General features: G+C 41.7%; 1 protein-coding gene across 1 annotated transcript; it reads right to left on the bottom strand.

Moving 5' to 3' along the window:
- Window positions 1–3,713: 3,713 nt before the first annotated feature.
- LOC121855042 (glutamate receptor-like) lies at window positions 3,714–16,263 on the bottom strand. Its single transcript, XM_042349869.1, has 7 exons — window positions 16,225–16,263; window positions 15,563–15,866; window positions 5,851–6,068; window positions 5,471–5,651; window positions 5,098–5,197; window positions 4,625–4,754; window positions 3,714–4,507 (listed from the first exon to the last, which is right to left on the bottom strand). Exons 1-7 carry the CDS (start codon window positions 16,261–16,263, stop codon window positions 4,418–4,420), a joined length of 1,062 nt encoding a protein of 353 aa, XP_042205803.1. The 3' UTR covers window positions 3,714–4,417.
- Window positions 16,264–17,431: the final 1,168 nt, after the last annotated feature.

The raw sequence follows: 17,431 nt of genomic DNA, 5'->3' as shown, positions 1-17,431 counted from the left end.
CCAGACAAGTTCCTACACTTAAGAATATTTTGACTCTGCTATCGTAATGAATTTGTCCCGTTAGTTCGGTCCCTCAAGCTTCTAAATATTAATGTTGTTTTCAAGTTATGACTCAACCATTACCAATATGTTAATAAGGAATAGCCCAAGTTTGAATGTAAATGGAAGTGTTTATTGTATTCCATGTAGCAAATGTAATTGTAATTATGTAGGTCAGACAGGGAAAAACACTGCAGCTCAGAATCAAACAACATTAGTATAATATCAGAACAGCATCTGAAAGCAGTCCTTGTTCGTTCATGTTAGGAATAATTATCACTCCATTGCTTGGGAAAAGCAGAAGTATTTAAATCATCTTGTGTCACAGAAAGACTTCTGGTTGAAGCTAGTTTGATTAAGGAATTAAAATCAATAAACCTTAGTGATGGTCAGTTCAAAACTGATAATATGTTACATAAATTTATTTGTCAGTGGACCAAGGTTAAAAATGCTTTGAAAACCTTTGATCTAGATGTAGGATAGTTATTTTGTGGGTCCCATATTTTTTACCTGACCTCACTAGTCACGTCACCACCCTTCTCTTAAGCTCCTCTACGTGTGTGTTGGTGTGGGGATTAGTGGATGACATCATTATGACCTGACCTCATGTTTTTAAGGTCACCCTATATATTTAAGCCTCTCTCTGTCCATGTAATCCAGTTGCCTCTGAAGATGTCTTGAATAAGGACGAAAGCTTAGGTACTCCGTTGTTTCCATTTTCCCGTGTGATTTTATCAAGACATGTATATATATATATATATATATATATATATATATATATATATATATATATATATATATATATATACAGTAAATCACTGTAGGTGCGCGTGATCTAGGTATATGCTGATAACCACAAGGAAGAAGAAACACAGAAGTTCTAAGCGCTTTCGTGTAATTCACATCTTCAGGGTGGTACAGACTAGAGAGAGTAATACAAATCAAGGTGTATATATACAGAGGAGGGTACCAGGTCCACAATGGTCAGGTATTAGGTAATGACCCTACTAATCTTTAAATAGCACACAACGGTTGGTGGTCAGGTCAGATGGTCAAGTGACCGGCCTTCTCACCTGATCACAAATCTTAATTACAAAATTGTCCAGCTTGTACATGCCTTTACTCAAATTCATGTTACTTGCGGTATATATATATATATATATATATATATATATATATATATATATATATATATATATATATATATATATATATATATATATAAAAGAAATAAGTATGCCTGTGTGTTTGTCTTTGTGTGTCCGCATGAAATCTCGAAACTAATTTACTTATTCAGTGATGATGGATGGTGTTATATGTAGTGATGATGGATATATATGTAGTGATGATGGATGTTGTTATATGTAGTGATGATGGGTGGTGTTATATGGTGATGATGATGGTGTTAAAAATGTAGTGATGCTGGGTGGTGTTATATGTAGGATGGCGGATGGTGTTATATGTAGTGATGACGGATGGTGTTATATGTAGTAAGATGACAGAGTGGTGTTATATGTAGTGATGATGGATGGAGTTATATGTAGTGATGATGATGGTGTTATATGTAGTGATGATGGATGGTGTTATATGTAGTGATGATGGATGGTGTTATATGTAGATGTTAGATGGTGTTATATGTGTAGTGATGATGGATGATGCTATTATGTAGTGGTGGTGACGGTGGCAGTGACAGTGGTAGTGGTGGTGATAAGGATAGCGGCATGTTGGTGGTGATAGGTGGTGGTAGAGACTGGTTCTATTGGTAATGATGGTGGTAGTGATGATGGTGGTAGTAGTGATGGTGGTGCTATATGTAGTGATGATGGATGGTGTTATATGCAGTGATGATGGATGAAAAGAGATATGATGAGTGATGGTGTTATATGTAGTGATGATGGATGGTGTTATATGTTGTGATGATGGGTGGTGTTATATGGTGATGATTAGACACACTAAAATACACAACATTTTAATGCTAAAAAATATACTTTACAAAAATGCCAGTAGTGAAAAACATGTGTTCCTATACACTGCCGTTAATGAACTATTGATGGAAATAAGTTTTGGGGGATTGAAATAGTGAGACAATGTGGAGCCTTCCAGGAGGGTGGCAGTCCACCGTGACCTCGTGGATGTTTTCGCCCGGAGCGAACAGCGGACAGTCGGTCACAGGAAACAGATCAGGAAAGGGAATCCCGTCTTAATGCTCAGAGAGAGCGAACAGCGGACAGTAGGTCACAGGAAACAGATCAGGAAAGGGAATCCCGTCTTAATGCTGACAAACAGCAAACAGCAGAAAGGCTTTCTCTAGAAAATGATAAAGCGCATGAAATTCGTTTGAATGCTAATAGACAGAGAGCTGCGGGATCCAGAATTCTAAGAAAGAATACACAGTGGCATCCACTTGCAAGAGCAGCACTTAACTATGACAATGAGATAGAATATGAAAAGTATCCCTCTGTTGTCATTGGCAACAGAGGGATAAGAAATGTGAACACTGCGGTGCAAAGAAGTATAAAGGAGAATCTGCTGGACTGTGCTGCTCTCATGGGAAAGTACGACTGCCAAATTTGGAAAAACCACCACAACCATTGAAGACTCTCATGCTGGGAACAACACCAGAGTCAAAACACTTCTTGGAAAATATACTGAAGTACAATTCATGCTTCCAGATGACATCCTTTGGAGCTACCAGAGTAGTTCGTGAGCACATTCAAAGTCCAGGGTCAAGTCTATCACAAAGCAGGATCCCTCTTACCACTGGAAGATGAGCAGGCAAAGTTCCTCCAAATCTACTTCATGGGAGATCATGAAAAGCAGACTACTATCAGGTGTGGCAACATTCAAGGTGTCAGACATGACATTGTCCTATCTATCCAAGAAATGCTGCATGAGCGCAACACGTATGTACAGTCATTTAAAAATGCCCTGGAAAGCATGCCTTTTGACGAGTAAAAAGTCAGGATCAAAGCAGACACGACCCCTAGGGGAGAACATGAAAGAAGATTCAATGCTCCTGTAGTTAATGAAGTAGCCATACTGATTGTCGATCAAGAGTTTGAGAAACGAGACATCATACTCAAAATGAGAGACGAGTCGCTCACAAGAAGAACATGATGCCACATGTACTGGAAGCTACAATAATGACAGGAAAAGCTAAAGGAGAGGACTTTTTATACCAAGGATACCTCTCATCACCACTGACCTGCCATTTGAGTTCAAGCGACTTCAGTTCCCGGTTAAAGTGAGCTTTGCCATGACCATCTACAAAAGCCATGGTTGGCCTAAACCTGGTGTTTCCTTGCTTCTCTCATGGACAGTTCTATGTTGGATGCTCCAGAGTGGGAAATGGCAAAAATCTGAACATACTTGCTGCTTATGGCAAAACCAAAAATGTGGTTTACCTTAATGCACTACAATGAGACAATGTGGAGCCTCCCGGAAGGCGGCGTCCTACCGTGGCCTAGCGAAAGAGCCGCCCGGAGGGCGAGATTCAGCTAGTTTATATATATATATATATATATATATATATATATATATATATATATATATATATATATATATATATATATATATATATATATATATATATATATATATATGCAAGTAAATCACTGTAGGTGCACGTGATCCAGGTATATGCTGATAACTACAAGGAAAAAGAAAACACGAAGTTGCCAAGCGCTTTCGTGTAATTCACATCTTCAGGGGTGAGTACAGACTAAGGAGAAGTACAAAACAAGGTGTATATAATTGATATTATTAGTTAATTGCAATATATACGAGTTATATGGTATATGCATACTTAACAAATATATCACTATTGAAAAGTAAGTACTGTGGATAATGTTGAATGTCCACATTAATAAGTTAGGAAACACATAGTTGTCAAAATATCTCATATTTTATTTACATAATCAAGAAGTCTTAATATGATAAAATGACCTTAGCATATTTGCTGCTTGATGAAATTGATACATTTGTGCTTAGTTTACAATTGTGCAATTTGTGGTTGATCAGGAACATAATTTACGTAGCCTTAACACATATCAAATATAAAATAAGACAGTGTATGTGTCCATATCCTACTGATGCCAAACTAATGAGTGTATTATCATTTATCTGTGGAATGATTAAATAATTTATATTACCTGAAACTAGGTAATGTAATATTCATTGTGTTAAACTTTATCGTTATACTATGCTTAGTTCATTCCTTATTGGTGAGAATCTGGTTCAACGTTTACCTCGTTAATGTCTGCTCACCTAAGGCAGCATGTCACTGTAGATAAATACGTATGTTGACTTCATATTTTCTCCTATGAAGTTATGAAGGGATGTAGGTGATATCATTTCTCGCCTTCGTGTGATCGTACATTCAGAGGCGAAATAGTCTAACATTTAGGAGCTCGAGCCCCAATATGAGAATGCTGACGACGTGTCCTCCGAGGATCACTGCGAACATCCCCTGAAACACGCAATATATTATAGAGGGTTATACAACTGCCAAAGGGACTTCAGATGCCAATGATAGTACTAATATGAGGTTAATTGTTCTTTTATATGTGATGTTAGGTTAGCTCACCCAGAGGTTGTGGAAGGTTAATGAGGTGTTGACGGTAATTTTGGTAGGTGGATGTGCACAGAAAGTAGCATTAGGCATGTAATTCTCCGTCCACTGGTCGTACAATCCTGTCTGAGTCACCGCCTTGATGCTGTAAAGGGAAGATTGACACTTCAACAGCTCGAATTCTTGCACACCACAATAGAGCTCATGAATAGTTTATCGCATCACAAGAAAAATTGATTCGCGAGTTTTCAGTGTCAAAAAACTATTCTGGTAATTTCTTGAAGTAACAGAAGGAACCAATACGAAGTTGTAATATATATATATATATATATATATATATATATATATATATATATATATATATATATATATATATATATATATATATATATATATATATATATATATATATATATATATATATATATATATATATATACATATATAAATATATTGAAAAATAAAACAATAAAAGATATCACAATTACCCAACACTAATGACAGGAACCAAAGGACTGTCTTTCGCGCCAACCATTGAAGACATGAAGGGCAAGAACCTTGATCTGGACGAGTAGAAGTCACACCGACCTCTCAGGAGCAAATATGCAAATTATTTTAATTTCAGGTTAATTAACAATCAGTTGTTTCATTGATTCAAGGGCGAATAAGTGGGGGTATATTCAATTAAATTCTTTGAATATTGAGGAAGCATTCTGATGGCGCGGAGTGGGGAAAATGTGTAATTTGATATATTACATTGTGGTTCTAGGGAACCCTTGAAACCTGGGACTGTAATTTACTTCAATGGTGCGTTGAAATTCGTGTCTAATATACGAAAATATGTAATATTTTTTTTTGCACCTGTTCGTGAGAAATCTTGAGCCATGAGGACTCTCTCGTAACGATCCTCTGCTATCAAGACGTGGTCGCCATTCCTGACGAAGATATCAATGCTACTGGGGAACTCTGTGCTCCTCACATACTTAATGCGTCCTTCAGATTCCAAGTCAGCTATTTCTCGGAACACGCCAGATTCCACAGCCTGGTAAAAAATGAGGCCCGAGATATTCTATAGAGCAAACACGTGGCTTAATTAAACATAGAAGATAGAAATGGCAGAAAAAAAAAAATATTTATTATTGACTGTGTTAAGGTGCAGATTACAATAAAATCACGAATACCTTATTAACACCTCAGTTCCTTTAGAAAATGCGGAATGGGTAAAAAAAAAAAAAACTCACGCGGTAATATTGCACGTAAGCGTTGTTGGCCTCCCATATCATAGTGACAGAGGGGTCGTCAAGCACGTCCCGGAGAGACTGATAGGGTTGAGGGATGTATCTCACAGCTAAATTGGACATGAGGTTGCCGGCGTAGCTCTTGGTCAACACCAACATGGTTATCATCCACACGGCTAACACTGTCCTCTCCCACCACGGGTCAGGAGACACAGTGCTTCCTGGCAAGATATAGTCACAAACTAAACTTTTTTTTGACGGAAAGAAATAATTATACTTCAATAGGTCGATAATTCGTCAAATATATATATACATATATATATATATATATATATATATATATATATATATATATATATATATATATATATATATATATATATATATATATATATATATATATATATATATATATATATATATATATATATATATATATATATATATATATATTTATATACAGGAGTATTGTTTCCACTTTTCCTGTGTGATTTTATTAATATAATATAATATACTAGCAGAATCGCCGCCTTTCGAACTGCTCATCCGCTAGGCCATGTTGAGCGCCACCCTCGGGAGGCTCCACATTGTCTCACTGTTCAGCCCCCAAAACTTCTTCTTCCATCAATAGTTCATTAACGGTGTATGTAAGTTCCACTACAACGGTACAGCAAAGTATACTTTTTTAGCATTAAACTGTTATTATTTTATTGTCTAATCATCACTACATATAATACCACCCATTATCACTACATATAACCTCATCCATCATCACACCATATACCACCATCCATCATCACTACGTATAACATCATCCATCATCACTACATATAACACCATCCATCATCACTACATATAGCACCATCCATCATCACTACAGATCGGTAAAGTAGTTTCAGAGATGCTGGTGCGGACACACACAGTAGGACGCCACCCTCCGGGAGGCTCCACATTGTCTCACTGTAGTGTATTAGGGTAGACCACATTTTTGGTTTTGCCATTAGCAGCAAGTATGTACAGATTTTTGCCAGTTCCCACTCTGTAGCATCCAACATAGAACTGTCCATGAGAGAAGCAAGGAAACACTTGCTATCCATGCCAAGTTTGGTCCGGGCGTCTCATTCGCTAGGCCAAGGTAGGACGCCACCCTCCAGGGGCTCCACATTGTCTCCTCAATTGTTCAGTCCCCAAAACTTCTTTCTTCCATCATTAGTTCATTAATGGTGTATGTAAGTTCCACTACAACGGTACAGCAAAGTATATTTTAGGCATTAAACTGTTATTCTCTTTTATTGTAAAATCATCACTACCTATAACACACCAAATTTCCATCATGACTATACATAACAACATCCATCAATATCAACATACATATAACATCATTCATCATCACTACATATTGTAGGTTGGTGATTCTGTCACCTTTAACAGTATAGCAACTGTAAATAAGCCATTGTGCCGGTAGCATTTATATATATAATTACGGGCAACACTGCACGCGTTATTTGGCAATATTAGTTCCCGAGGCTGCTATGGGCAAGGCAGCCCTCAGTCTGATTGTGAGACGCGGTATGGCACACGTTTAGTCACCACTTGTATTTCTCTCTATCCATAATAAACGGATTTCAGTGTTACCCGGTGTTTCACTATCATTGCATTCTTCAGGGAACACTTAAACTATCATGGCGCAGTGACTAGGATCTGTGGACTACAAAGGTGTGAACTATGCCGACGGGTTACATCAGGGCCGGCGATGTGCGCTACATGACTAGTGTGTTGGTGCGCCAGGTTTCGCCGCGACAGTAGTAAGGTTGGGCCGTCACAGTGCTTCTTTAGTGACGGTGGCAGGTAGTGTCAGTGCATTGGCCTGTTTTTGTGGTACCCACGGAGCACGAGGCGCATAATTCTTCCTGTGATATCCCGGAGACACTGACGGTCTCACCCCCGCGTCGGTAGCTACCGGCATTAAGGCCACCACGAAGTGCATCTATGTCTCAGACATTACGACACGCACGCACGCACTTACTCAAGGACAGAACAGTGGACTCCTGCATTATTTCTGTGGAGCTGTTTGCGTTTGGCAGGCGGCGGGTTCGAGCTGTTGAGGCGCCACTTTATATACTAAACAGTGCAGTCCACGCACACACTAAGATGGGCGGTAAGAAGGGACAACGTCAAGATGGGAGACACGACTCCCCACCACCTTCCCCTCCACCGGGCGCAGACTCTCATCCTCCACCTCCAGTGACGGACATTGCCACAATTCTGAGGTGGATGGACGACCGGGACGAGAGACGCAGAGAGATGGAACTTCAGAGGGAGGAGACACGAAGAGAGGAGGAAAAGTTGCGTTTTGAGGCACTATTGGCGACCCTGGCGCTAACCCACCCTCCCTCACTCGCAGGTAGCGCGCATATAGGCGCCAGTACCCTCCCTCCTCCACCACACCAGCGTCCTGCAGGCACTCTTGCTACCCCAACAGCTCCCAAGGCATCTGTTCAACCCCCACCCGCCCTCTCACCAGACGTCACATTTCAGCTTTTTCGTGAGTGGAGGCGGCGTTGGACAGATTACTCCACGATGGTGGACCTTGACAGCATGCCTCCAAACAAACAGCTCATCCAACTGCGGAAGTGTTTGTTGCTGGAGACCCAGAGAGTTTTGGAGCACACGTTGCAAGTGCCTCCCGATTCTACATCTTCAGTGACGGATGTGCTCGACCTTTTACAGGAGCACGTTAAAGGTCGGAATAACGAGGCTTTACGTCGCCGCGCCTTCACCAGCTGCAAGCAGGCGGAGAACGAATCCTTTGACGACTTTTTTGTACACTTGAAGAGTTTGTCAGAGGAGATCGACGTCTGCAAGGCGCACAGCCGGGAATGTGAGGAAGCCTGGATCAAGCACGGGATCTTGACAGGTGTCAGGCACGAAGAGTTTGTGCAGCGACTCATCCCCCTGGACGCTTCCTCCACACTCCAGGTGGTAGTGACTGAATGTCGGTCGTACGAGGCCACCAAGTCCGCCACCTCTGCCTTACAGGCCCCACCTGCTGTGAGAGCTATCTCACAGTACAAGAAGGGTAAGAAGGCGGCCAACAACGCGAAGGCTGCCACACGTTCTTCCACGCCTCCGCCTAGTGCTTCCTGTGGCAGCTGTGGAAAGCAGCACAGCCCCAAGACATGCCCGGCCGCCGACGCACTGTGTCGTGGATGTGACCTTAGGGGCCACTGGTCTAACACAGACAGCTGCCTTGCACGAGGCCGCAAGTGTCAGGCCTGCGGTCGCTATGGACACTACGACAAGTGCTCCCGCCAACCCAAGCCCAAAAGCCCGAGACGAGGAGGAAAGCAGCGCACTTCCCTCGGGTTGGTTCGCACGCAGCCCCCTCCAGATGGCCCACGCAGTCCCAAGCAGCAGTGGAGTCACATCAGGAGGGTGGACTCGACCACACGCCCCAGGGCTACCCCTTCCCCTACTATCCGCGTCGCCGTCACACACGGTGATGTGTCGGGTCACATCGAGGTGATACCGGACACCGGCGCCGATGCTACGGTGATTGGGTTGAAGCACCTCCAGAACCTGCGCCTCACCAAACGCGGCCTGGGACCACCGCCGCAGCTGCAGTACTACAATGCCGACGGTTCCCAGATGCCGGACGCTGTGGGCTCCTTTCAAGGGGAGATCACTTACGGCGACAGGTCGTGTCACGGATGGATCGACGTGCAGCCTACTCTCACTACACCCTTGTTGTCGTGGGAGCACCTCAAAGAGTTATGCGTGGTACCCAGAGGCTTTCCCGAGCAGATCCCAGCTGCTTGTTACACCGCCAGCAGGGTGCGTGAGTCGACGAGCGACGCGCCTGGCGCTGCCACACAGAGCTGCCCAGAACCCGCGTCCACTCCCACCCACACAGGACGCTACCCTGCCCAGATCCTGTATGGTCACCCTCTCCGCTCTTGCGTTCCTGCACACGCCAAGGCCTTTGCGAAGGAGTGGCAGACCAGAGCCGAGAGCTGCGACCGCCGCGCCGCTTCACGTGCCCAGGACGCCAAGGCTCGGTATGACTACCGTGCCCGCCCTCTTCAGCCGCTGGAGATTGGTGCCCTTGTCCGCGTCCAGGACCCGACGACGACACGTTGGGACAAAGTGGGCATAGTAATGGGCGTCGGCCGGTCGCTGGACCACAAGGTCAGGATGCCGAGCGGCCGTGTCTGGTGGAGGAACCGCCGTTTCCTCCGGCCAGTCCCACCCCCTGCTGCTGGCCCCCTGACCGAGGACGAGTCACCTACACCTCACGAGGATCCGCCCCACAGTGCACCTCGACGCTCGGAGCGACTTAGGACTAAGAAGTCCGCTGAAGACAAAGACTATGAGCGTGAGGGGGGAGGGAGATGTAGGTTATGTATATAAGCTACTGTGCCGAGTAGCAACCCTGTAAATAAGCTACTGTGCCGAGTAGCAACCCTGTAAATAAGCTACTGTGCCGAGTAGCAACCCTGTAAATAAGCTACTCTGCCGAGTAGCATTTATATATATAATTACGTGGCAACACTGCACGTGTTATGTGGCAACAATGCTCCGAGGCTGCCATATGGCAAGGCAGCCTCAGTCTGACTGTGTGAGCCATGCATGGCACACACTAGTCACCACTTGTATTTCTCTCATCCATAATAAACGGACTTCAATGTTACCCGGTGTTTCCCTACCCATCACTGCATTCTTCAGGGAACACTTGTAACCATCACATATAACACCATCCATCATCACTACATATAACACCATCCATCATCACTACATATAACATCATCATCCATCATCACTACATATAACACCATCCATCATCGCTACATATAATACCTTCCATCATCACTACACACAAACACACAAACACACATACAATGCAATGTTTATTATCCCCCGGGTAATGCCTCCTCAATATTACCTTGTAATTCAATTGACAGTAGGAACATTATAGAATCTAGTCTCATTAAACATACCGAATCCGTTAACATGAATTTGAGTAATGGTATGTACAAATTGGACAATTTTGTAATTAAGAAGATTTGTAACCAGGTGAGAAGGTTGGGTCAGTTTTCCCTCTGACCTGACTACCGACCGCTGAGGTGCTTTTGTGAAGATTAGTAGGGTCATTACCTATACTTGACCTTTGTGGACCTGATCTCACCCTCCTCTGTATATATAACTTGTTCTGCACTTCTACTTTAGTTTGTACTCACCCCTGAAGATGTGAATTACTGTACACTAAAGCGCTTGGAAACTTCGTGTTTTCTTTTTCCTTGTGGTTATCAGCATATACCTGGATCACGCGCACCTACAGTGATTTATTTGCATATATATATATATATATATATATATATATATATATATATATATATATATATATATATATATATATATATATATATATATATATTGTTACGACCGTGTCGTATTTTTCTATTTTTTGTTGTTATATAACATGCTTCCATGTTGTTCTATATTATTCCTGTAATGATGTGTTATATTTACTATTATATTTGTTCAAGCCCATCTTATTCCTTCATTTAGTATTGTAACAAGCATTCATTGTTTCCCTAAAGACCATCTGCATTGTTAAATGATCCATGTTTCACAGGCTGGCTGGTCGCATTGGCGGGAGCTGGACCCTATATATAGTGTTCACCAGTAGACGGAGGGCTGTCCAGTCCCTCTTGTCATTCAGTTCACGTTCTTTTGAGTGACACCCGTCACCTGTTCCTTACTTTATTTTATTACAGTGTTGTTCCTGTCGCCACCAATGTGGTATATCTATGTGAGTACCTATTTATGTCTCTTGTGTGTCCATCAGTGTTTGCTTAGTTGCATTTAAGTAATTCAGTGTTGTTCTACTGTAATTAATTTCAGTGTTAACGTAATCCAATGTTTTATTTTTATTCTTTTGATGTTTCGATGTTTAGTATCATTTGTGTCTTAAAAGTTTCGATAATATACTGGACTTAGTTCTGTGGAACAGAGAAACCTAATTAGCAATGTCGAGGTAGGGAACGAACTTGCAAACAGCCATCACAAAGAAATTCGATTCCAGTTAGATTTTCAGGGCAGACGTAAGGAAAATTCCACTAAAGTACCAGATTTCAGAAGGGCAAACTTTGACAGTTTAAAGAGGCAGCTGAGAGAGGGGGTGTCGCTCTTGGCTGTGAACCTGACAGATGACACCGACCTGATAACGAGATCTGAGATTGCCGAGTTCCACGACAATTTAAATAGTGAGTTACTTAATGCACAAAGGCAGAACATACCATACAAAAAACTCAGATCAGACAATAATGATGCTAAATGGATAAATAATTATTTAAAGAACATCATTGGCCAAAGGAAGGCTATAGGTAGAAGGATAAATCGTGGCGAAATTCACTTCTGGGACTATTATAGGTTATTGGCGAGTAGGGTTAAAACCGAAATAAGGAAAGCAAAGAGGAATAATGAGGTAAGGATAGCAAGGGAGGCGAAGACAAACCCCAAAGGAATCTACCAAATGTATCAAACTAAAACACGAGAAAAGATTGGACCAATACGGTCAGACTTCGGCGAGCTCACTGATAACGACGGAGAAATGAGCAATAATTTGAATAAATATTTTTCAACAGTTTTCACCACCGAAAATTTAAACATGATACCCGAGGCACCGACTCTATTCAGAGATAGTGAAGAAAAAAATTAAGTGAGATAGTAGTGACTAGTAACGATGTTAGTAAGCAAATAGACAAACTAAAGCCTAATAAGTCACCTGGTCCCGATGAGATATTTGCCAGAGTATTAAAGGAATGTAAGGAAGAGCTTAGTATGCCCTTAGCAAAGTTGTTTAACATGCGTCATAAAAAACAGGTGTAGTACCAGAATCCTGGAGGATAGCGAATGTAATACCGATTTTCAAGAAGGGGATAGATCACTATCCTCTAACTACCGCCCAATCAGTCTAACATCAATAGTAGGCAAATTACTGGAAGCAATCATTTCAAACTCTATTCGAAATCACCTGGAGAAGCACCGATTGATCAATGATTCCCAGCATGGCTTCACAAGCGGACGTTCTTGCCTAACTAATCTATTAACATTCTTTTCATCAGTTTTCAAATCGGTGGGCGAGGGGCACAATTATGATGTGGTATATCTCGACTTTAGCAAAGCCTTCGACAGAGTTCCCAACGAAAGACTAATTAGAAAGGTAGAAGCTCATGGCATCAAAGGTGACATCCTTAAATGGATTAGGGCGTGGTTACAGGACAGGAAACAGCGAGTGAGCATTAACGGCACTAAGTCCCATTGGAGCAACGTCACAAGTGGAGTTCCCCAAGGCTCAGTACTTGGGCCATTATTCTTTATTATATACATAAACGACATAGATATCGGCATTGACAGCAACATAAGTAAATTTGCTGATGACACTAAAATAGGCCGTGTTATCAAATCTGACGAGGACTCGGCAAAACTACAGAAAGATCTAAAAAAAATTTTCGAATGGTCTGAAAAATGGCAGATGAAATTCAACGTCGACAAATGTAAAGTACTCAGTATAGGAGATGTAAACAGGGAAACCAGATACCAGATGAACAACGATGCCATAGAGAAATCCGACTGCGAGAGAGATTTAGGAGTAATGATAAGAAGGAACCTTAAGCCAAGTAAACAATGTGTTTTTGCTCGTAACAAGGCTAATAAAGTACTTGGGTTCATGCAAAGGAGTGTTAGTTACAAGACTAGCGAGGTCATCCTAAAACTGTATCTTGCTCTTGTGAGACCACACCTGGATTACGCAGTTCAGTTCTGGTCACGGTATTACAGAATGGATATAGAATCCTTGGAAAGAATTCAGAGGAGAATGACAAGACTAATCCCGGGCATTAGGAACCTTGAGTATAGAGACAGGTTAAAGCATCTTAATTTGCACTCCCTTGAGAGACGTAGAGCGAGGGGCGACCTGATAGAGGTGTATAAGTGGAAGGCAGGGCTAAACAAAGGGGACATTACAAAGGTACTCAAACTATCCAACTAGGAGCGAACTCGTAACAATGGTTTTAAATTAGACAAATTTAGATTTAGGTGTGAAATAGGTAAACACTGGTTTGGAAACAGAGTAGTGGATGAATGGAACAAGTTAACAAATATCATCATTAACTCGAATAAGCTCAATTGCTTCAAACATAGGTTGGATGCTCATATTAGCAATAGGGGTTGGGTGTAAACGGGACTGCCCAGGATGGGCCAATAGGCCCGCTGCAGTTTCCTCCATTCTTATGTTCTTATGTTGTGACAGCCTACGAGGCTCTTTACATAAGAACATAAGAAAGTGGGATACTGCAGGAGGCCGACTGGCCCATACAGGGCAGATCCCTTTCACACCCATCCCAGCACTTCCATGTGTCTATCCAACTTCGTCTTGAAGCTCTCTAGCGTCCCCGTTCCTACTATAGCACTCGGTAGCCTATTCCACATATCCACAACTCTATTACCAAACCAGTGCTTGCCTATATCTTTTCTGAATCGGAATTTATCTAATTTAAAGCCATTTGTTCTAGTTATTTCGTTATTACTGAGCTTCAGAACATCTTCCATTTTACCCTTGTTAATCCCACTTACCCACTTGAACACCTCTATCATATTTCCCCTAACTCTACGCCTCTCTAATGAATGCAAGCCTAAGCTTTTCAGTCTTTCTTCATATGGAAGGTTTTTAATATTATGGATCATTTTTGTCATTCTTGTTTGTACTCTCTCCAAAGAATCTATGTCCATTCTATAATAAGGACACCAGAATTGAACCGCATAATCCATGTGTGGCCTCACTAATGCTAGGTAAAGTTTCAAGATAACGTCAGCAGTTCTGTTACTCACACTCCTAGATATGAACCCAAGAATCCTGTTTGCCTTGTTGCGAACGCTAATACATTGTTTTCTAGGTTTCAAGTCGTTGCCAACAAATACACCTAGATCTTTTTCTCAATCTGAGTTTTCTATTTCCGTGTTACCTAGTTTATACTTAACGTTTGTAGTCGTCTTCCCTATCTGTAGTACCTTGCATTTATCAGTATTAAAATTCATTTGCCAGTCTACTGACCACTCATGTAAGGTATCTAGATCTCTTTGAAGGTGTTCAAAGTCACTGTCTGAATTTATCACTCTCCCCATTTTGGTATCATCTGCAAATTTACTAATCCTACTAGTTATACCTAAATCAAGATCATTAATGAATATAACAAATAGCAGAGGGCCTAATACAGATCCCTGGGGAACTCCGCTTTTGACCGCACCCCAGTCTGACTTAAATCCATTTATGCTGACTCTTTGTTTCCTACCAGTTAACCATGACCTAATCCATTTTAATAATGATCCACCTATTCCATGTGCTTCTACCTTCCTTATCAATTAAATTCTTAAAGGTTTACTTTATTTATTTTTATTCCCTTTTAATTTACTTCACTTTTTTGTTTGGTTACGCCTAGAACCTGGATATTAAAGTAAATTGAGAGACGGCGTAACAATATATATATATATATATATATATATATATATATATATATATATATATATATATATATATATATATATATAGAGAGAGAGAGAGAGAGAGAGAGAGAGAGAGAGAGAGAGAGAGAGAGAGGCATGCTTAAATGCATAAAAGTTACTCTACCTATTTGTTGTGAACTTACCAACTTACCTTGTTGTAAAAATACACGAAGGTAACAAAAAAACATATCGGAGGAGCTAACAGTATCATCGTTATTTCTTAACCCGGTAATTGACCATAGGAAGAATACCACAGCAGGTACCACCAGCATCGCCGTCAGGATGCCCACCCACACCAGCGGTGCCAGGGGCAGTAGGAATCCCCAAGGATTCATCTCCGGCAGACCCCGACCTCCCATGATCCTCGCTGTCTCTGTTAATATCTCCCTCGTGAAGTCCACCATCTCAGCTCGAGTGGCGCTCACACCAAAGGGGCCAAGACCAATGTCCGCCTCCTACGTAAAATAATATTTTTAGACAATTATTTTTAGAAATGCAAACAATAAATTACGCTGTATATGATCAATTGTATTTTTATTATAGCTCATATAAAACTTAAGATTATCCTTCAACTTTCCATCTTTATATAAAGATAAATTATTGATAACAAAGTAGAACATAAAGTGTGAGTCATTACTCTGAAAACAAAAGTATGCTATGCATTTTATTTTGTTGATTGTTTACCAATTTCCAGCCATTTACTTAAACACAGTGCAAGAATATTGTCACGATTAGTTACACTCTCAATATGCATAAATAGTATAAACTATTACTTCTCTCTAACACACTTGCCCCTCGTCCCTACATACCAACCCTTACGTCCAGAGTCATTTTAACCCAGCGCTGTTCCATCAGGGGCCCGTATATATCTATATCTGGCGAGAATGACCTCCAACATTATTTCTGTATATGCACTCATTATATCATCTCAAATTTATTCTTTGTAAACTGTAAATATGACGTTCACTGAGTTAGGGGGCAATGGCTTTTAATAATCTTTTGCTAAAACTGCTCGTGCTGGATGTACTCATCTTGCTTTCTTCATTAACTTCATTTCCTAAGCTAGCTTTCATTCTTAAAGATTATAGGTTGCTTCCTTGGTTTGTTGATGGATTTAAAGAGGTATTGAGGTTGGATACTAATTATTAATACATGAAAATCTTCCCTCCTCTCTCTCTCTCTCTCTCTCTCTCTCTCTCTCTCTCTCTCTCTCTCTCTCTCTCTCTCTCTCTTATATATATATATACCGGGATATTTACACAGGTCTGTAACCCTAACCTAATCTGCTAGGTTGGGATTAGTTGATCTACAGTGTAAATATCCAGATTCTCCAGTTCGTTGGGCGGCCGAGTGAGCTATGATCGGGTGTATAAATGGGTCGGGGCTAAACAAGGTGATGCTGTAACAAACTGTCCCAACCAATTGCTTTTAAATTAGAAAAAAAATTGATTAAGGTGCGAGATAGGTGAACATTGGTATAGAAAGTATGGCTTTGTTGTGTCCAAACTGAATAAGCCTAGCTGTGAAACCTGTATCTCTGCTCTTCCAACACCAAAACCTCCTTCAATTCTACTGACTTGTGCTTAAGAACACAGGGACAGAGTTTTCCTTCACTAGATCATTAGATTGTGATTGTCTTGGCCCCTGCGCCGTGTCCGCCCGTAAGGCGATTGCCGCCACTTCATTCTTATCGCCTCCTGCACGCCCACTCATGCTTATCGGCCTCCCCTGCGCGTTAATACGCCCGTCAGGCGATTGGCGCCCACTCATCTTATGGCCCCCCTGCCACCGTTAATGCGCCCGTGGCGGTGCGCCCACTCATTCTTGCCAAGCCCCTGCCGCCGTTAATCGCCGGGCGTTGCGCCCGCTCATTCGCCGCGGCCCCCCTGCGCGGGTGTGTGTCGCCCGTAAGGCGTTGCCGCACTCATTCTTATGGCCTCCCCTGCCGCCGTTAATCGCCGTGGCCGTTGCGCCGCCACCTCATTCTTTTTGGCCCTCCTACTTGCGTTAATAAGCCCGT

This window comes from Homarus americanus, unplaced genomic scaffold (assembly GCF_018991925.1).
Source record: "Homarus americanus isolate GMGI-L3 unplaced genomic scaffold, GMGI_Hamer_2.0 scaffold26271, whole genome shotgun sequence".
NCBI lineage: Eukaryota > Metazoa > Arthropoda > Malacostraca > Decapoda > Nephropidae > Homarus > Homarus americanus.
This window is presented reverse-complemented; position numbering and strand designations above follow the sequence as displayed.